General features: G+C 39.0%; 1 protein-coding gene across 3 annotated transcripts in view; it reads left to right on the plus strand.

Moving 5' to 3' along the window:
• Positions 1-21,882, plus strand: part of ncor2 (nuclear receptor corepressor 2) — a 111,023-nt gene that overhangs the window by 52,325 nt on the left and 36,816 nt on the right. For all 3 annotated transcript variants that reach the window (XM_023343094.1, XM_023343095.1, XM_023343096.1), the window contains exons 8-17: positions 23-75; positions 6,014-6,080; positions 7,336-7,508; positions 7,618-7,711; positions 9,978-10,156; positions 10,685-10,739; positions 10,832-10,927; positions 14,391-14,602; positions 17,030-17,190; positions 18,303-18,365. In XM_023343094.1, the coding sequence (XP_023198862.1) occupies positions 23-75; positions 6,014-6,080; positions 7,336-7,508; positions 7,618-7,711; positions 9,978-10,156; positions 10,685-10,739; positions 10,832-10,927; positions 14,391-14,602; positions 17,030-17,190; positions 18,303-18,365 (1,153 nt within the window). The remainder of the gene's footprint in view (positions 1-22; positions 76-6,013; positions 6,081-7,335; positions 7,509-7,617; positions 7,712-9,977; positions 10,157-10,684; positions 10,740-10,831; positions 10,928-14,390; positions 14,603-17,029; positions 17,191-18,302; positions 18,366-21,882) is intronic.

Consider the following 21,882-nt stretch of genomic DNA (forward strand, 5'->3'; position numbering starts at 1 on the left):
ATTTTTTGTCCTGTTGTTGCAGCCTTTGTACAATCAACCATCTGATACCAAACAATACCATGAGAACATCAAGATGTAAGTCTTACTCCACATATGTCATATTTACAGTGTTTAATTTTTGGTTTATTTAAAAAGAATTGCATCCTCAACAGTAAACTATATATTGAAGACATCTGAAATTAGCCGACTAGCTGTGCTATAGTACAACTATGGTAAGTAATGATTTCAAGAACACTAACAATTTTAGCATACTCTTCGTATATTTTGAAGGGTTTTTTTTAGAAGAGATATTAGGGAAAGTGCTGTGGTTGGTGTTTTCCATTCACTTGTTGCATGTTGTTGATCAGATATAGGCAGTAGAGCGCCACCTATCCCTCTTATGAAGGTAATACTGTTTGAAGATGATAGTTTAGGAGCTGCTGGCAACATGTTTGTTAAGCAGCTGACTACAGACTGGCTACCTGAGCAGATAGCTTGACTGACTAGCTACTATCCGTTTGTTTGTCATTGTTACATTTTACAGAACAGCAAAACAACATGGTATTTTGCAAAATTTTTGCGAAATGTAGCAATATTGTTAGGAACACTTGTATATATATTTAAAAAAAAACTGAAATAAGAACAACTTACTGTACAGTAAGGACTTGTTGGAAATTTACGAGTGTAGTTATAAAAACTGTAGACTCTGTGCACCTGAATAGGGTAATTTAAAGAAACATTACAAAATGTGCATGTGTATTTGTGCTTAAAAAACTATTGGAAGAAGTGAAAATACTACAAACAGAAATGTGCAAATATCTGCAGAAATTTTATTTTAAATGAGAAAAACTGCAAATGACAGCAGGGATGTAAACACATATTGTTGGGAGCAGTGATGCACGGAGGAAGGATCTGCTGTAATGCATGGAATGCATAAAGATTCCTGGATTTATATCTGATATCAACCCAGATATAAAAATTTGGATAATAAATGTTGCTGTTTTGGCCAATGTTTATGAATATTATAAATATTTTATTGCCCTTTGACTCGGTTTTAAGAAAAACAACTGCGCTGCTGACATTGATTCTCTGCTTCTGCTTAAAAACCCCACAATCTTGTGCTGCATCACTATCACTTTCATATGCTCAAACAAATCCCACATGACCAAACCCCAGCCCCTCCCAAAATACATACACAAATGGCAATAAGATGGAAGTAGATATCTGTTATTAATATTAGCCCAGTTTTAGAAATCACATTAACATCAATATGTCAAAAATTACTAACATTGGTTGATGCTAGTGATTTTTATTATTGGGGTGTCATGCATCCCTAATAATTTAAAATCCGCAATAAGTTAACAATAGTGCCTTTTAAAGTTTGTTTTTGTTGTTTTTAACAACTCTTGGTGCCTGTTTGGTTGCCTCGGTGCCTGCTGTGCATCTTGCCGCCCTGTGTCACTGTGTCCTTGGGTAAGACATTGGCCAATTTCAGATGTTCACTTCAAGGACAGAGAAAAGCTTTCCCATGAAGACGCTCACTCGGCATTGCTGAAAAATTATTCTTTGTTGCTTAGTTACTCTGTCTCTGACATTTGGAGCCCATCATGTATTACTTGCCCATGTTGCACTGTAAAACTTGTGGGAATAATCATATTTCAGCTGCATGTTTAATGTCCAATCATGCCTGTGTGTCCCACTCCGCCCTTTAGTGTCAAGCGTGCAACATCTTGTTCACTCGGATAACACAGCTGTGATGTAATTAGGTCTGTAGGGCTGTATAACTGGGCTTTATAATAAAAACTGGGTGGGCTATTGAACTCTTGTCTCCTGGTGCCTTTTACGTGTTCTACAAAAATGTTGGACATTCATATTTAGAGTTTTACACAATTACATGTTGATTTAGTATGAGGAAGGTTTTATTGAAACAAATGTACTCTGTGGTCTGCCCTTGTTTTAGCCGGGGTTTAAAGTATGATCATGTGATGCAAAGAAGGGCTCGCTCTCATGTTTTGATGACCTTTAAAATGTAACTTAAGGCTGCAGAAACTTTCCCTGTTTTGACCACAGTGCTTATTTTGTTGGCTTGTGATTATGATTACCACTTAGAGCTGCAGCTTAAATAACGAGGCACATTTTTCAGTCATTTATTTACAGTTATGGACCAGACTAACACTTATTTAATTTACTCTTGGATGTTAAATTAAGTAAAACAAATAAATTTGTCATACCATGGCCAGCATCTGCATGTGTTTACCGCTGACTCTCTGAGATTGGGATAGATTTCAGAAAACAACATGGAGGTGATCTCTGGAAAAGAGATGAGCAGCAGCAGGCAACGGACCACATGAGACTGTTTAACATGACGACATGTGACTGAGGGAGGAAACAGCTGGACTGTTTAAGAAATATCAAAATTAGGGACAACCGTCATATTCTGATGTCCAGATAATCAACTACAGCATGTCAGAATAACTCGAGCAGTTCCTGTGTTTGTGGCCATGATTACTAATATAAAGCATCAGTCAGGATTACGTATAGGCGTGAGTTGGGCTGTAACTAATGATTATTTTAGTCATTGATTGCTCTGTCAGATTTCTACCTAGTCGACTGTTTAAAGTCATCTTAGGCCTGTTGCAATAAGCAGTAAATCAATTAATCACATAATAAGTTAAAACAAGCTCAATTATTTCAGTTTGCATGATTTATTGTTCTACCCTCTCTCTCTCTTTCTACCAAAAACTGAATGACAAAACTCTTCATTCTGATGCTTTGATCTCAATTTTTTTTTGGAGGGCAATTTTATTGACAGACTTTATCATTCACTTGTTGCTTGTGTTGTTTTGTTTATATCGGCTGTTTAAAAGGTCTTCCAGTTCCAGTGTTAAATGTTCATAAGAGTGTAAAATTTATTGATCTTTGAAAATATGCTCTTGCATTATTATGCCATTACATTATGGCATATTTCTATTCCTTAGAAATAGTCTCAAACAACAATATTATCATTTATCGCAATAACTTCTAGGACAGTTTATTATCCAGCAAAATGTGTGACAGGCCTATCTTACTCTCAAGTGACTTAGCCTACGTTCTCACAGTAGGTAAATGTGAGCCAAATTCACTTTTTTTTTTTGCCCAAATCAGAATTTTTCATGGCACTCTGAACGACCTAATTTTGATCTATTCACCCATAAAAAATCGATTCTGTGCCGTTTCCATGTGGTACTAATTCGGATGCGTATCTGACCTGCAGTCTGAACGATCATGTCGCGTTTTGATTGTCATTATTGTGAGACATGCATCATAATTCTGCACCAGAAGAAATCACACACCGTAAATCCAGATGTAAACAATAGCTGAAAACAAAAATTATGAACTTATGAAGGAAGTCTGCCAGTGAAGCACCTCACGTCACAACCCTGCAACTCTTGACTCTGACGACACATCCAAACACACTTTTCTACAGAAGTTGCAGTTATTGCTCCACAAATAATTGCTCCACATTGCTATTAGTTTTGCTGTCTTTTTATTAGCTTCCCTGGCCTTATGATCTTGTGACCATGCGGTTGGCTCCCATTGCTGAATAAACTTTAAAATTGTTCCATAAATGGATCCATCCATTGCTACTTCTGTAAACAGTACGCTGCTGTGTGGCGTCTATTGCTGTGGAGTTTAATTAGTGGAATCAATGACAACAAAAAAGGATTTCAGACAAAAATTGGAATTGAGCATCAACACCTGCTGTGAACGAAGCTTTGGAGTTCTCCTAATCTCTATTCTTACATGAGACTGCAGACATGGATGTTCTTTTTTGTGTTACAGAATCATAAATTATAAAAAAAACACAACATAAAAAAAACTAATTTGATGAACGATGTCGTATTTAATTTTCATCGGGTGACCAAAAATTTTTATTTTAAAAGCAGGATGCTTTTTTTTTCAGCAGTGTCGGTGACTGAAAGTTTCATCCATGTAAAGTTTTTTTTTAAAGAAGATTTTAACTCACGGAGACACATCTGAAGGTTGTCATGGGGTTTTTCTTCCACCACTGACAGTGTAGCTCAGGCACAGTGGCGTACCACAAGACAATCCTGAACTATTAACCGCTCGCTGCCGTCTTCACTCCTTTTGATCCCCGCGCCGTTTGATCAGTATTATTGCCTCAAAGCAATTAACTGAAAACCGCTATCACTCTGTCTTTGTGCGCACGTTATTAAATCCCAGTGTGTCAGTTTGACCGAGCACAATTAGCTTCTTTGTTTTGTTAACCGGTTTGATAAGTTTGGCATTGATCCCCGCCGGCAGCGATGGCCACCGATATCTCTGTGGATCTCTGCGAGCACAATCCCCTCCTCCTGGTTCGCATCCCGCACACACACAAGCACGTTCACACACACACACACACACACACACACACACACACACACACACCCACGCACGCACACGCAATCAGTCAGCTGATGAAAAGTAGGCCGACATCCCTGTGTAACTGCACACACCGAGGACAAAACTTTGAAGTTCAGGCCTTTTTTTGCCCAGCTAGCAAGCCTGAGCAAAAACAACTGCAAAACATCTGTCGCAAGTCTGCATATAATGAATCTTTCGGCTTTCGTGTTTTTTAAAGTATTATGCCAAATTACGGCGTTCTCCAATATCTTAGAAAGCGCCCGGGCTTAGAGCGGGACAAAGGGAACCTTTTTGCAGGGTTACGGGGCTACTAATCTCGTCTTTTGCCATCTGGTGTGCAGAGGACAATACCATCTCTGTCTTTTGAGAAGATCTACTTTATCAGGGTTGGATTAAATTCTTTTTTTTTTTTTGGTGTGTGTGTGTGTTTGTGCGCTTCACCAGATAGGTTCTCACTTGTTATGCACAACATGGGTATATCACCTCTATGCAGCTGGATTTACAGTCATTTTTCTTGCTGCAAAGTCATGGCTCAGCATATGTAATTATTTCTAGAAATCATGTTTTTTTTTTTGTTGTTTTTTTTTAGACGAGGCAAGTCTTTGCATGTTTGCTCCTCTTCATAAAAGCCATATTATGTTGAGATTACCTCACGCACCAATGAATGGCACCTTTTTTTTGTTGTTGTTGTTTTGTTAGTCGTGTGTCCTTGCCTCGGTCCAGCGGGAACCAGCAGCTCAGCCGAAGTGTCTAACATAGACTAAGATTACATTAATCAGTGGAGAGCATGACCTTACAAGTGACAGATTAAGTATCAGGAATAAAACTCTTGTCTTGCAGCGAAGAAAGAGACAAACCGAGCAGCTGCCTAAGGAGATTACTGGCCTTGACCTTTATTTGAAGCTACTAGTCAGGCCGTTCCAAACACAGACAAGTTTTATAAGTTTGGCTCCCCTCGCTGTCCCTTCCACCCAGAAGCGAGATTGAGTTTATCAAGCGGCTGCACTCAAGGATCGGCGTTGTTTCTGTTTATGTGAAAGTGTAATGTAAGATTGTTTTTTTTTATTTACCATTCATGCTGTAAAGAATTGAGGTTGAAAAGTGCAAACACACTGCCTCATCGCAGTCAAAATGTTTCACCCTATATCTGGAAGCAGCAATGAAATCTAATTTTTTTTTATTGGGGTTTTGTATGAGCTAGATAAAGTTAAAGTTCTGCGTAATTGAGTAGTGGAACAAAAATCACTGAGATTTTTTTACTAAAACAAAACATACTGCCTGCTTTTTTGTTTTATTTGGGGATATTGTAGTTAAGCTTGTCGCAATAAATCTATTAATATCATGATAAATTGAAGCTCGCTAATTTCCACACCTTTCAGATTTTATTTGCAAAACATTGAAAATCATCTATAATCTACCAACAAATCTAATTGTGTTGGTTGTCACATGAAATCTCTTAATAAAATCAATTGGGAAAACGTTCAATAGACATGGAGACACTGTATATTTGGGGAAACCAAATACTTGAAAAGATGTGATGAATGTAAAGTCCAACCGCTGACATGTAGACTCTTTATGTTTCAGTGTCATGTGGTTTATTCCTAACTTTCCTCTTTTATCCATGCAGAAACCACGCCATGAGGAAGAAGCTCATCTTGTATTTCAAAAGGAGAAACCACGCTCGTAAGCAGTGGGTAAGTAGAAAACTCCGTTTGTGACTCAGCTGGGACTCAGCCAGTGACAGGTGACTGGTGTGAAACCGGGCCAGCTGCTCCTCGAAGTGAGTGGCCATTTTAGACCTGCCGCAGAGTGGGGAAAAAAAAGATAAAACGCTCCGTTCAGGTCCCTGGGAAAGCAGACAACAAATAGAATAAGATTTCCCTATGTCTTTTGAATTAATTTTCAGCCAAACACGGCAGAGAACTTTTTGAAACGTTGATGTTTTTTGATTGGCGGTGTCTGTAAATGAAATCCAAAAAGCATGGCTGTGAAAATTAAGGATTTTTGCGAATCAGCTGTCAAATGTGCACAAGATTGATGCTTTTACTCTCTTTTAAACGTGTTTGATGCAAGACAGAATGAAAGTCTGAGCAACGGGTTAGTGTCTCCTCTCCTCTCATGTTGTGGGGGAGGCAGCTGTATGTGCAGAGATATCGCCGTGTAGTTTATGGGCCCTCTGAGGGTCATGTCTCCACCAGGGTTAATAGGTTGTCTGTGATGGAGGCAGAAAAACTGCACCGTCTGTCTGCCAGACCTCTGCTCCAAATCCCGACTCTACATAAATAAAACATTTTAGGGCTGCAAACTAATGATTATTTCAGTGATCAATTATCCTGTTGCTTATTCTGACGATTAATCGGATAAAAACATTTGGCACATTCTACAGCTTTTTCATTTAACCACTTGAGTCTTTTTTACACTTTTTTTAATACATTAAGTGGTGCAAATAGGCAAATAATTCATTTACTTAAAAAATAAAATAAAAGAGCATTCCATTAGTGTACTATTGATCTTTTGTCACAAAGAATGTATCTACAGCTAAAGAAATACTGTTTACTAAGCTGTTTTTTAATTTATTTTTTTTACTTAAAATTTGATAGTAAAAGGTCCTTAGGAGTGTTTTTTAACAGAATTTAAATTGACTTTAGCTGAAACTATGCCACTTAAGGCTTTTTAATAGACCGTATTTCCAAAGAGTTTTTGTCTTAAATTAAAACATTTTTGTATAGTTTTACGAAATGGCCTTTTAAAAAAAAATCTGGATACTTCGGTTAACGATTAATCAGTAACCAAATTAGTTGACGATTATTTCAGTAAACAATTAATCAAAATTAAATTAAATTTATTAATCACGATTAGATAAATGAATTTGATTAATCGTTTGAGGCCTAGAACATTCAGCGTGTCACCCTGCTTCCTCTGAGTTATTTTCTCGATCCAATCTTGCAGGAGCAGAAGTTCTGCCAGCGGTATGACCAGCTAATGGAGGCCTGGGAGAAGAAAGTGGAGCGCATTGAAAACAACCCGCGGCGCAGGGCCAAGGAGAGCAAGGTGCGGGAGTACTACGAAAAGCAGTTCCCAGAGATCCGCAAGCAGAGAGAGATGCAGGAACGAATGCAGAGGTGGGATTTCACTAAAGACGCGTAGCAGAGCGCGATCGCCTCCGGTACTCTGTTATGGCCGCCGTTTTGAAGAATCACCAACAGGATTTTTGTATTTTTGTGTCTGCAGCCGTGTTGGGCAGCGAGGAGGTGGCCTCACCTCAGCCGCAGCCCGCAGTGAACATGAAGTCTCCGAAATCATTGATGGAATATCAGAGCATGAGGTAAGCTCTTTCTGTTAAAATTGGTTTGACCCCCACCTGAAATTGCCCTTTGGCAACTGTTGGGTTTCAAATGCGACTCTGCAAGAGAAAGGTAAGTTTTGTTCAGAATGCTCATTTTCCTAATCCATAGGCAGTTGAAGTTTTGGATTCTTTACACTCAGCTACAAACTTTTAACTTATTTTTGAAGTTTTCAGACATCCTGTTTTTAATTTTCTTTCTTTTTTTTTTTAAACAATTCATGGAGACCACAGATTGTGTAGCTTTAAACCATTTATATGTTTCCTCACCCAGAACAATCAGTTTCTCTCTAGTCTCCATGTTGTGCTTCACAGTTCTTGTTGTTGGTAGAGTTCTCCTTGAAATGTGAGATAAACCTCAAGTTTGTTAAACTGACAGAGGAACCGGGCAAGAAATTGATTTTATTGATTAATCAAATTTTTTGCTTTTGAAAATTTAATTTTAGGAAAATCTGGCTATTTTGGGATTCCATAGTTCATGCTATCAGGATCCAAGGCCCGCCATCTTGTCAAACAAGCCTGTTTGACAACTTCTATTTATCTGGAAGAGTGAAAATATTTTATGTCATTTGTAATATCTTTTTCAGCAGTGAAGCAGATTTTTTTTTACTGAAATACAAAATTTAATTTGGTGTGTAAAAAATCTGGGATTTTATTTTTAAGCCAAATTGCCCAACCCCAACTGGCAGCAACTTGAGTTAAAATACTGTTTATTTAATTATTGTAATATAGTTTGAACCACTTTGTTGCTAAGAGTCTAAATAGAACCACAGTTTTGCAAAAATTATTTTGTAAAAGAGTAATTTTGTAAAAAAAAATTGATAAAACAAATCAATGGATGAGAATATTTCTCATTTTTACTGCAGGAAGATTAAATTAGCAAGGCAGAACTCTTCCTTAGGAAACAGCCTTGTAAACAAATAGTTCTTACTAATGCAGCAGGAAGCAGTGATGGAGATTTCTGATGGCAGGCTGCCAAACATTTCCAGCATTTTGACATAACTCATTTCAGTTTAAACTCACTCACGCTGACTCATTGTTTTACAATGCTTACACAAATGAAGTCATCTAACTTTTAGGTAAATATTAATGAATTAAATGTAAGAAACATAGACTTGCTCTCAATTTTGTGAGATAAAAGCTAGCCTTTCTTTACAATGTACTAATAATGGCTTGTTTAAGATTCAATAATCAATCGGTCATTAGAAAAAATTGCTGCAATGCCAACAGCATTGCAGCAATTAAATCTTCCTTATATTCTTATCACTGACTGGCTTTTTTCTTTGTACCCATTTGGGTTTTTGATGGCTTTATCTTTGCTTTTGAGCTCCACGTGTTTAAGGTTGGAAGGTCTCATTGCCATCACCCTAATCATTCGTTCCCTCTAAGATTTCTAAAGAATTGCAATTAATCAAAAGAATTTAAGAGTTTATTTACAGCTAGCTGTTCTTTTGTCCAAAATATGATTTGAGAAAATCTAACTGGGGAAACTGTGGAGTTTTCAAAAGGAAAGAGTTTTTGCAACCACAACACAACATTAATGGCAATAAATCAAACATTTCTTGAGGTTTCAAGTTGATTTACATTCGTTTTCCAACATTTGGGATGGAATCATAAAGCTGAATGTCTTCCCATTTTAACAACACCATATTTTCACTCTCATTTACCATCCAAAATCCAGCCTCATGTTAAAGATTTTTTATTGCTCAAATTTATCAAACTGCTTACACTGTAGTGTAGCATCATTTCATTGTCCTTTTCAAGCCCTGATATTGATCACAGTGCATTTCGCAACCTGCTTAGTCAGCAGTAGAGCTGACTGGTGATAATGGGAACTTAGTGGTTATTTTTATTTTATTTTATTAACTCTACACTATATAATGGTGTTTAACTGAAAATATCAAAAAACATTTTTAGAAACTTTGATTTTTCTACTTGACACTAAACACAACTGTGCAAATAAATATGTGAACATTCTTACTTTCTGCATTTATTAAGCTAAGGTTTGAAGAAAAATACATCTAAAAAAGCTTATTTTAAAAAAAAAAAGCATCTCTACTCATAGGGTTGTACTGATGACTAAATTATAAACAAAAAATAAATCAATGGCTTATCTTCTATTAATTCATTAGTTTTTAAAAGGGCCATGTCAACCAGAAGTGATTTCTCTTTTAGCAGCAGTCTGTTTACTCCTGGATTTTTTTTCTCTCTCTTTGCTTTCTTTTTCCCGTCTATGTTGCACGTGCAGAACACGGAGAAGCAAATGCGGCAGCTGGCCGTCATCCCCCCTATGCTGTTCGACGCCGAGCAGCAACGCATCAAGTTCATCAACATGAACGGACTGATGGACGACCCCATGAAGGTTTACAAGGACCGGCAGGTCATGAACATGTGGAGCGAGCAGGAGAGGGACACTTTCCGAGAAAAGTGAGAAATTTTTTTTTCTTTTTTTCCCCCCAATTATTGTAATTGTTGCCGGTAAAATGAGTCGACTTAAGCTCCATACACAAAGTTCTTGGCAGGTCTTACGCCACAAGTTTTAACGTGCCTTACTCCCTATAAAATTTGCGTAACCGATGACGGGTCAGTGAGGGTTTTTTTGTTTTGTTTTTGCTAAGGAAGTGAACCTTCCCCTTTCGTGAGAACTGAGAGCAGGCTTGGAGCTACCAAATCAAATCAAAAACACACAGTAAAACTGGTGACTTTTAAGTTACCCACATACAAAGAGCTCTAGTTTCCTCTTTGGGTCACACTCACCAAAACCAAACACTTGCTGCCTTCACCAGTAACTGTCATCTGGGATGACAGATGACATTTCCACATCTAAGATGATTTAAACGAACCGTTATATTTCTCTTTTACAGGCCATGTTGTTTTTTTATGTTGTGATTTTTGTAGCCTTACTCTGGAAGCTCAGACGATTTAAATCTGATCAGCCTTGTTCTCCTCTCAAAGGTTCATCCAGCATCCTAAAAACTTTGGCCTGATTGCTTCTTTTCTAGAGAGAAAGGTATGAAATGCTTTTTTTTTCTTTTTCTTTTTGCTATTTTTGGAGTGATTTTGTGTTCAGAGGAAGTGAAAACCTTTACATTTGCATTTCAGACGGTGGCAGAGTGTGTGCTCTTTTACTACCTGACCAAAAAGAATGAAAACTACAAGAATATAGTGCGGAGGAACCGACGCCGAGGGAGATCTCTGGTACTGTCACCTCTTAAAATCACCTTTTCATTCAACTGGGAAGCATTATGTTAATATTGTGTACATGTACAGGTTTCCTGAGGCTGAAAATTAAGGCATATACTGCTGTTGCTGGTCATTAGCTGATAGATATGAAGCTTATTTACTATGTAACTTACTACTCTGAAAGTCATGTTATTTCCTGTTCTTAAACACACTTGGCAAAGATTAGCAACATATTTTTTGATGATTTTTTTTTTTTTATCATCAGAAAGCTTGACTGTGCTCTTATGCAGAGGAACAGAACGGAAAATGTCACTCTGACATCATTTTCTTGAAGATGTTCGATCAGTTTCGGATTTCAGGCCTAAACATATGTTAGACAAATCATTGACAACCTTCTTAAACATTTGTGAACACACACACCTTTTTTGTGTGTGTTGTAATATATTGAGCTACAGAATTTTGAAATATGAACTATGTTCTTGGAGCTTTTTCACATATTGTCATGCCACAATCACAGAATTCAGTGGACTTTATTGGACTCTATGTGACAGACCGATGCGATGTACGGCAAAACTGTAAACTGGAAGGTCAGTTAGAGCCACCAAAAATAATCCCCATTTACTAAATACCAAAGATAATGAGGGAAAGAATGTCACAGATGTATTTATGAATGTCTTCAAGATTGATAACGGCCTCTTTAACCAACGAGGGAAAGCCCAGATGATGGTGTCATGGCTTTAAAAGCTGACACATCTTAGTTCCTTGGAGTCAAACCTGTGGACGTATTCTAAAGCCTCACCTCAACATGCTGCCTTCATGTTTGACACAATGGGAAAGTCAAAAGATATCAGGAAGAGGATTGGACCAGTCTAGTTCATACTTTTCCAGATGTTTGAAGGTGCCGCGTTCATCTGTTCAAACACTTATTCGTTATAGTCAAGACATGATGGGACTAACTAACCGCCATATAAGGAAGAAGACGAGTACTGTGTCACAGAGATTAATGTATTTTGGTCCAAAATGTGGAAATTGACCCCAGACCAAAAGCCAAAGACCTGGTGAAGAGGCTGGTAAGACAGTGTCCCTATTCACAGTGACCCGACATGGGCTGAAAGGTCACTCATCCAGGAGGAAGCCATTGACCCAGAAGAAACACAAAAAGCCCAGATTGCAGATTGCAACAAAGATCTTAATTTTTGGACACATGTCCTGTGGTCTGATGAAACTAAAGTGCAACTGTTCGGGCATAAGGACCATTGTTATATTTGTAAGAAAAAGGAGGGATGCTGGTAAGCCTGAGAACACCATCTCAGCGGTGAAGTATCAGAGTGCCAGCGCCATTTTTGTTGGATTATTTTGCAGCAGGAGGAACTGGTACACGTCATAAAAGAGATAGCATTGTGAAGAAAGAACATATGGTGAAAATGTTGAAGTAACATCTACACACATCAGCCTGGAAGTTAAGGTGGAGACGCAAACAGGAAATTGATCTCAGCGTATAGCCATAGTGGTTACAAAGTGGCTTAAGGTCAACAAAGTCAATGTTTTGTTGTGGCCATCACAAAACTCTTATCAGTCCTCTAGAGAATTTGTGGGCAGATCTATAAAAGCATACCAGTGAGAACATTTATGTAAACTTTTGATTTTGAAAACATTAATAAATACATTTTCGACACATTACTTCTGTAATTACTCTGACATTAGCATTGCTTATTTTGTCTCTGGAGATTTCGAGTTATTCAAAAAGCCCACAAGTCTGTTAAAGCTCATTTAGTTTTGCTAATTAAATTTCTACATTTATTTTTTCTTAAACCGGCCACATGTTGTGCCTGTTCATCTGAAGCTATTCATCAGACGCAGTGGGAACGGCTACAGAAGCGACACTTTAATTTGCTCGCGACCTTTTTGTTCTGTGCGTATTGTGACGTCTCCTGGCCTTCCTGATGAAGTCTGCACTTTGACGCTCGCTCCATATGTTCTGTGTTACATCTAATGAGCTCACAGTGACGGAAAATGGGTGCTAAGAGGAGGAAGTGAAAGTGCATTGCTGTACATTGTATGAGCCGGAGAGAGACTGAGTCAAAGTGCTCCGTCCCTCTCTATGGGCAGTCACTAGATCAGCCCTGGGGAGATTATTTCATGGGGTTTCAGTGATGACATACAGGAAGAGAGAGACTTTTGACGCATCTTTTGTTCCACTTAATGTTCACTTACCATAAAATATCTATGAGTCTGTCTATGTATTGGTGCCGGTAGATGGTAGCAGCTTGTTTTTCCCTGGCTGAAGCATCTAATGCGAAGATGGCTATTAGCAGAGACCAATTGTGAATATAATAAGATAATGCAGCATTGAAGGTTCTCTGTTCTGAGTGCGTGGCTGTAGTAGTCTGAACTCTAACCCTGAAAGCCCAGACAGGCAGGAAGTTGGTGAGGAAGTGGTTCTGGGTGCAGTTATACAGCAGAAATGCTCTGCTATAATTTCGGAACTCTTATTTCCTGTTTTGTTTTACACCTTATGACAATTTGTAGATTTGACTTGAAGGTTAGCGGGTGTTTTGTAGCTGAACTGAATCGAAACCAAGATTCTGCATATAAGCGAGCAAGAGAAAAGGCTGTTTTTCTTTTTCCAATGTTATTCAAAAACTTACTTTGGGGAAGTTATTTCGTCTAAGTGCCAGTCGACCGGAGCTTGTGACGTGTGGAGGTAAAGTATTAAACATTGCATCTTTGAAGGATCAAACTTTTGACAAATATTTGTGGGTAAGAGCTCCAGAGAATGGTGATGTTGTACCTTAACTTATGATGTCACTTGAAGTTTGCTCATGAATAGATTTTGAAAAATGTGGTTGGGGTGGAAAAATTGCCGGTTTAGATATTAAATGTATAAATCAAGCAGAGATCTTGCAATGATTAATCATGAGCATAAGTTTAGCTAATAGGAATATAATTCAAGGTGATAAATCTCTCTGTAGCCTTAGGAAAACCCCCTTACCAGCGAGGCTAATCAAAAAAAAAGAGGCTTCAGTTTATTAGAGAGCACAAGTATGAGTCTAAGCAGCGATCTAGAAAAGGTCATGCAGCCTGATTAGTCCAGATTAATTCTGTTTCAGAGTGATGGGCTCATCAGGGCCAAAGCAGCGGTGGAAATGGATGTAATCATTATTTAAAAGACTTAAGGGTATAATTGTTTCGACGCGGTGTTGTGATCTGAGGGTCTAAAGTGTTTATCCATCAAAACAAATGTTTTTCTCTTCGCTTATGAAACAAGTTTGCTGTAAATGAGTCAAGCTGAAGGTGGTCCAAGATGTTAAACGAGACGCATTATTTTTTTCCCCCTTCAGCCGACCGTCACGTTGGATATTTATAACCAGAAGCTTTTTACAGTATTCACAGCCAAAATCCACTATCGCTCAACCGTGAAATGTTTTGGAGATGTGAAATTTACCGGAGCATTCTGATGTTTGTCCTTTAATTGCAGCACGGCCAGCAGCAGCAGCAGCAACAACAGCACCAACAACAGCAGCAGCAGCAGCAGCAACAACAACAACAGCAGCAGCAGCAACATCAGCAACAACAGCAGCAACAAGTGAACCGGAACAGTCAGGACGACAAGGAGAAGGAGGAAAAAGAGAAGGAGGGGGAGAGAGACGAAGAGAAAAATGAAGCTGAAGACAAGGAGGATGGAATGAAGTGAGCCACTTTAGAATTGTTCTGAATCTTGCCTGAAATGAAGGCTGTTCGGCACCCCAAAACCGTGTTAAAGTTATGAAATTTTTTCATTTCCTGACATGCACTTAGTCCAAAACTAAAGTTCGAGTCAGAGCTGTACAATGAATCAAAAATCTACCACTAACTGCTTGGATAGCAGTAAGTATTAGGTAGTTGCTCTCCGCGGCTGGCTGTTTCTGTTTTTTTTTATTTTTTTTACTGTTGTCACCAGAAAATGTTTCCTGGTGACATTTGAGTCATTTTCTAAAGTCACTCTTGGTTTGCATACGCTGTTGTTACCAATAGATCATGTGTAGCCTGATGCATAGTTTTTAATAGTTCATATTGTTGAAGTGGGCAGAATGAATTGTAGTACTGAACAGTAATTACATATACAACTTTAGTGCTGAGACGATTAATCGATTATTGAAATAATCGTCAGCTAATTTTGTAATTGATTGTTAACTAGAGTTTACCAAAAGGCCATTTGTTGAAAAAACAACATATTCAGAGGAGTAATTTTGCCAAAACTGTGCAAAAATATGTGCATTTAAGATGAAAAAGAAAACTTTTAATCTCTAAATATGTTCTACCAAGATCTTCTCAAATTTCATAGTTTTAGTTTCACATGCTTGAAGTTCACCAAAGGAAAGCTATATTATTGGATTTTAGGCAGTAAGATGCTTATTTTCTTTAGAAAGAAATTGAATTATTGATTTGCATCTTTCAAAATGTATTTCTAATATTGTATTAAAAAATGGCTCTAGAGGTTAAATGAAAAAAAAATTGTAGAATTTCTTTTTTAAATCCGATTAATTGTCAGAATAATTGATTGCTAAATAGTTAGTGGCAGCCCTACACAACTCACTGTCTGGGGTTTGTGTGTGAAAGCAGAAGGACAATAACGCTGTACACTAACTAGGCATAACATTATGACCACTGGCAGGTGAAATAAATAACACTGCATATCTCGATATCATGTTAGTTGTTAAAATGTAATTTTTTGAGTCGGTTTTATTTAGCTTAACCCATACATTCCCAAATAATGTAATCGCATGCCACATATTTTTCAGATATGGTGAAGCCCTGAACGTATGCGTTTTGGAAAGCTAGAGTGGATTTTAAAATCTATTTATTTCAAAACCTACAGCCAGGTTATTCTTTTTCGGCTGCTGTTTTCTTTCTGCTTCTTTTCCCGCTTCTTAACGTGATGCCAGATCTTCTTTCTCCCACATTTTCGAAGCTTATGTCTCTTTTTTGTTGTTTTATTTTTTAATCCTGGATTGTTTTTTTTTTGTGTGAAAATAATCTCTATAATTAAACCAGGTGTCACTTTGACACACTGTGTGTTGCATGTTGCGTGGGGGTGGGTGTGCGTGTGTGTGTGTGGCACTGGGTGGGTGGACAGGTGGATGCAGTGATCAACGAGCGAATGTTTTCTGGCTGGGTTCCTGCAGAGGATGAAAAACAACAGATGGAACATCACGGCTTTCTGTTGCCTGAGAACTAAAATCTCTGTGTCTGCAGTTAGGTTGTTTATTACGCTGTCAGCTGAGGTTGTATCCTGCAGTTGTTTCAAGCAATGCCAGCCCATATTTATAAGCATGAAAAAGAAGAAGATGATGATGATGGTGATGTTGATGAACCAGTGGCCATTGCTTCCCTGTTCTGAGAAAAGGCCTGGGGACTCTGTGGCTCTTTGCACACCCTGCTGCCTGCGTGTCACCCCTGGCACAGCTGGCTCGCCTATATTTAGAGCGCTACTAGCTCCCTTTGGCAAGATTAATGGAGTAGGAGGAAGATGAATGGAGGAGCAGGAGGTTGAAGCTTTGTTGCCATCTCCTCCATGCCATTGTGGCGACACGCGATAAATTATCCTGAGAGTAAAAAAGAATGAAAGAGCAGTGTAGGCATATCGTACATAATCATAATTTGCTCCCCAACGTCTCTTACTAAGCAAGATTCCATTGTCTTTTCAAATTGCCCAGAAATATGTGTATTTTAACTTCAATTAGATAACTTAAAGAACTGAATTGTGTGATTTATTTATTTATTTTTAATTATTTGCATTTCTGGCAGAGGACCTGCCTTTTAGGGATTGTCCATAAGTAAGGCTAAAGTCTTAGCCGTTCCAGGTGGTTAGCCTGGCCTTTTTTCCCCCCTCAAACAACAATTTTGATGTGTCTGGCACCATTGTACTGTTAAAGCCTCAAATGTTGTCCATTTTAAAACAATTTTGCACTAATTGCAGTTTTCTGGTTGAACACAGATCTTTCAAAAGCCTGACCTTCTGATTCTGACTTATGGTGACTGGGTGTTCTGACAGGACAAGGATCCCAACCACACCCTGCTTTTATTAATTTATTAATTTGTAGCATTTCTGACTCTGTCGTCGTCTCTACAATGCAGGGATGACACTTCTGGAGAAGATGCCGAAGACAAGGAGCCCACTGTGGCTTTCAAGGGAAGACGAACAGCGAACAGCCAGGGCCGCCGCAAAGGCCGTGATACCCGCTCCATGAACAGCGAAGGAGAGGAGACCACCACTCCGCCGCTCAGCAACGAGCTGGGTTAGCACAAATGAGCCTACTCTCATTTTCTTTTCTTTTTTTTTTTTTTAATCTTTACTAAAAGTCATGAATGTTGAGGGAGATTGCAATTTGAAAAGTTGCTTCAGAAAAACATGAAATCCTGAAAGTGTAGGACAAATCAATGATAATCTTTCATCACAGAACAATTTGTGAAGTCTTTAGCTAGAGGCTAATCATTAAGAATAAATGGCAAAAAATAAAAGTTTGTATTTTTTAATTATTAAATAAAATTACGTAGAAGTTCTAACATCAGTGATATTAGACAGACAGGGTGACCTTTGATCTACTTGTAGCCTCATGTTCTGAGCCACCAGAGTGTACTGTTGTTCTTCTGTTCTCATTGTTTTCTTTTGCAAACTCTTTAGCAAAAGGGACACGCATAATTGGCATAACTCAAATGAAATCTGTCTGAAGTTTTCCTGCCTCAAAAACAGAACTATTACTTGAGAACAAATAGTCGTGCTACGCAGTGTTTTCCTGCTTAGATACCCCTGCCCCACACCCCTTCAGATAGTAATTCAGTCATGTAACGCTTTAGCTCCGGGCTAGTATAGGATTTGTGATGTTTCAGCAGTTGTGTGTGCATGCCGCAGTCGTTCAGTCACAGGGATTTCCCAGGTGACAAAAGGGTGGAGGAGAGGGGGCGGCTGGCAGGAAGCAACCCCACCCTTGCCACTGTTTGGTCTTCTGCTGGTTAGCCTTGCCAACCGGCCCACTGTGCCCTTCACAAGTCCATCCTAGGACGTATAAGTGCAGGCTCCAGCCCTCCTGACAGCCTGGCTCACAGCCTATGCAGGGAAAGCAGCCAGTTGTTATGTCTATAATCATTAACTGACTTCTCTCCTTGGATTTCCTGCTTCCTCCATCTAAAACAAATAGTCCTTAGCAACCAAAGCTGCAGTGCTTCAGTGCAAGCTGCCCTCCCCCCCACCCCCTTTGATTGTTTTTTTCCCTCTTCAATTCATTTCTCTTCTTCCTTTCCTAATGTCAGTCACTCCCTAACTGACTTCATGACAACTGCCCGCTCCCCCGCCTCCTCCCGCCTTCTCTAACTCGCTGCTTCTCTATTTTTTTTTTTTTTTTTTTGACAGCCAATCTGGAAATGAATGAGAGCTCTCGCTGGACTGAAGAAGAGATGGAAACAGCCAAAAAAGGTAATGCAGATTAAACTTTTCGTCTTCTCGCTCCAGCAGCCTCGCTGTGTGTTGTAACGCTGTCGTCGGATCAATGAACGTTAGCCGCCCGAGCGACGTTTGAAAGCATCGCCGAGCGACACGGGTGTGACTTCCTGTTGGAGAGGCGGCAGCTGCCACGTGCTGCGAGGTTGTGTCTGTGCGTGTGCTTCTCAGTCTGCCTGAAAAGGCGTTTGTTGCTCTTTGGAGCCGTTTCCCTTTCTCTCTGGGTCAAGGCAGTTCGGCTTTTATCAGGGAGGCTGTAAAGTCTGTCCCTTATCAGCAAGCCCTGCGAATGCAGCAGTCATTAACTCGGGCTGTTTATTGTCCCTGACTGAAGATTACCCAAAAGCCTATGGCTGATTTGCAGAGGTCACTGCCATCCTGCCCGTTTTTGCTCGGCACTAGCTCTGTGTGTGTGAGTGTTTCCCAGAGTATTTGATTTGTATATTGGTTGAACCTCAGTTACTGATTGATTGAGCTTCTCAGATTCAGTGAGCTCTTCTGCATACAGCTTATCTATGTGGGATTCTTTGATCTTCAGTGATGATTTCCCTCAAATATGTTTAATTATCATGTTGAATTTAAAAATTTTATTTAATTTGGACTTTTTGCATTAGTAAGTTTTCGACATTCTATGTGGAATAAATATCCTTTTTAATCTAGAGGTCCCCCAGTTAGAATATTTCTATTTCATCTCGGCTATCTGGTTTTTGTTATATAAACTATAGCTGAGTCCACTTTTTCTTCAAGAATTATATGAAGAATTGAACAATATACAAGTCACCAATCATTTTTTATTTATATGTTCTTGATTTTTATTTTTTTATTTTTTAAACGAGGACAAAATTATTACTAAGTTGACATTTTTCGCTTTCTTAAGCATCCAAAAGACATGCTTTTTGGTAACATGGTACCAAGTATCATAATTTTGCTGTACTTCATTAACATTTGCTACACATTTAAATCATAAAGAAAAGTGGATTCTGAGGATCAACATTAGGAGCCACTGCTGCAGATACAGTTTAATTTTAAATTGCTTCTTACATCTATCAAGGTTTTTTCTTAAAATATGTTATTGATGCAGAAGCTGGCCAACATAGTTTTTTTTCAGAGGAAAATCTAAATTTGTATGCACTGAAGAATTGGGATTAGCTCTACTTGTTAGCACTTAGCGGGGAAAGGTTTTTTTTAATTTTTTGTAGCCATTTTAAAGTTTGCGATGGGTCGGTCATCTCTTGTTTTTTATGTCAGAATTTTAATGTTCTAAATTTTAACATCTGTCAGCATTTCTTGAGCAGGCAGCTATTTTGGTGCCGTTCACATGCAGTTGGTTAGACTCAGGGTGTCTGTGCATCCTTAAAAAGTTGTAAATTCATGCATCTAAAGTTAAGGCCTTAAAATGTCTTAAATTTGCTTTAGAAATTGTAAGTTGTCCTTTTATATGATAATCTTAAATTTTACCAGGCTGTTCTGTTTGGTAAAAGTTTGAGTCTCATGCAGACATCTTCATTGCATTCTGTGGTTTGAGGTGGTTGAGGCTACCGATAATTAGCTGCTAATGTACCCTTGCTAGCTGGCTAGCTTTTCTGTGTCTGTCAGGGGTAAGTGCAACTCTATCACTAATTGGCTGGACAGCATTAATTTTCACCACTGGCTTACTTCTGTTGCCAACCAATACAATGCAAAAACAAAAAAAAAGTTTTAAGCCTGGCGCTACAGAGGCTTTTGTAATGCTTGGTTGTAATACAGCAGGATCCTCCAATCAACTTTTATATTTATAGTCTATTAGTCATGCATTTCATTCCAAGGTGGCATTAAAAAGTCTGAAATTTGACTTGCAGATACCCAGAGATTGTCTGATGTGACCCCTTTCTTATTACTAGTCTTTGTCCTCCATTTTAAATCAACCAAAACTGACTTCAAATCTGCTCAGCTTTAGGTAGTGTCTCCTACTAAGTGTGTCTGTTTTTTCTTTCTGTGAGTTACGAGGTTATTTAGTGATAACTGCCGTTGGCCTTGCTTGAACACGGTCCTGTGTAGTAATCCTGGTTAATGTCTTCAGTTCCATTCTCCTGCCGTGGGATTAGTGGGGCACTCCATCCCAGAGGATTAGCCTGGCAGCTCAGTCGAAGCAGAGCTTCTATGAAGGGCTTATGTAACCACAAACACAGGACTCCAGCTACAGTTCAGTAAGCCCGAGAGGAGGAGCTGCTCTTAATGTTTTTCATCAGTTCTACCAACCATCCTCTAACCTGCCCACGGGGATCGCGTCGCTCCGAGACGCTGAACGTTGCTACCTTCCTCGGCCCGTTTCTGCACAGTGTTGAATTAAGCTCGCTCGGGATGTCTTCCAAGTCATGTGCTTGATATGTATATGTTTTAAAGAGGCTTAGGTGTCCTGATGCTATTGTATTTATCCCCTTGAGCTAACCAGATCTGAATAATGGCATTATTGTTCTTGGCAGAACATCAGCACTCCGGCGTGTCGTTGCCAGCCAGTTTAACTTTAAGCAACGACTCTGCCACACTACTTGGATGGTTTGCACTGATCAGATTTTTTTCTGGCCGATACCAGTTTCAGATTTTCGTTAAGGGCTGTTTATTCAGATTTTGGCTTTTATTTTCTATAGGAAAAGTGCAAATAAGAATCCAAAATGTGCAGGTTGTTCTATGATAGAACTATTAAAACTAGAGGTGTCCCGATCCGATATTGATATCAAAATCAGTTATCAGCCAAAAACGAGTTTTGGAATATATTGTCCTGCATCTACAATCTTGGATACAAGCATGCAGACCAACTGGTTAATAATGAATGAATCAGTCATCATTCCTATTGTTGTCGACTATTGTGCTCTGTTACACTGATATCACTTGATGAAGCCTTTTCTAACATTTCCCACTACAATATAAATTACAAAAGTATGTATGTTTTGTGTTGATATCTAATCGTGTAATTATCGGTATTGGCCAATATTCAAAGCTGAAATATTTTTATCAGAAGTGAAAGAGTTGCATCAGGACACCCCTAATTAAAATATGTCTCCCTGACCTTCAGTCGTTTTTGTTAAACTCATGAAAGCACGTCGAAATACATGTAGTTAGTTGTTATTATGTAATGGAGATGGTGGGAGTTCTGAGTTGTCCAGTAATTTACCTGCCGATCAAGGGGAAAACTGGCCTATTCCGATCTCTGGTCACCATAACCCCTTGGCAACTGTTGCGTCTGCATTCCCTCGGCCTCATGTGCAGCCTTCTTGGTCGGGGGTTTATGTAGGTGCACTAATCTGGTGCAGGAGAAACCCATTTAAAGGAGCAGCAGGCAGGGAAGGCCACGCTATCTCTCCTCTCTTTATTGCGCCGCCGTCGCTCTCGTCTCTCGCTCCTGTCTCTGGGTCAGAAGATGGCAGCGGCCCAGATTGGCAAGAGCTGTGGAAGATTTGGCAAACACCTCTTTTCTTTTTCTCCTCCGCCCCCCAGTCTCCCTTCCTCCCTCTCC

The sequence above is a fragment of the Xiphophorus maculatus genome, chromosome 12 (genome assembly GCF_002775205.1).
Source record: "Xiphophorus maculatus strain JP 163 A chromosome 12, X_maculatus-5.0-male, whole genome shotgun sequence".
NCBI lineage: Eukaryota > Metazoa > Chordata > Actinopteri > Cyprinodontiformes > Poeciliidae > Xiphophorus > Xiphophorus maculatus.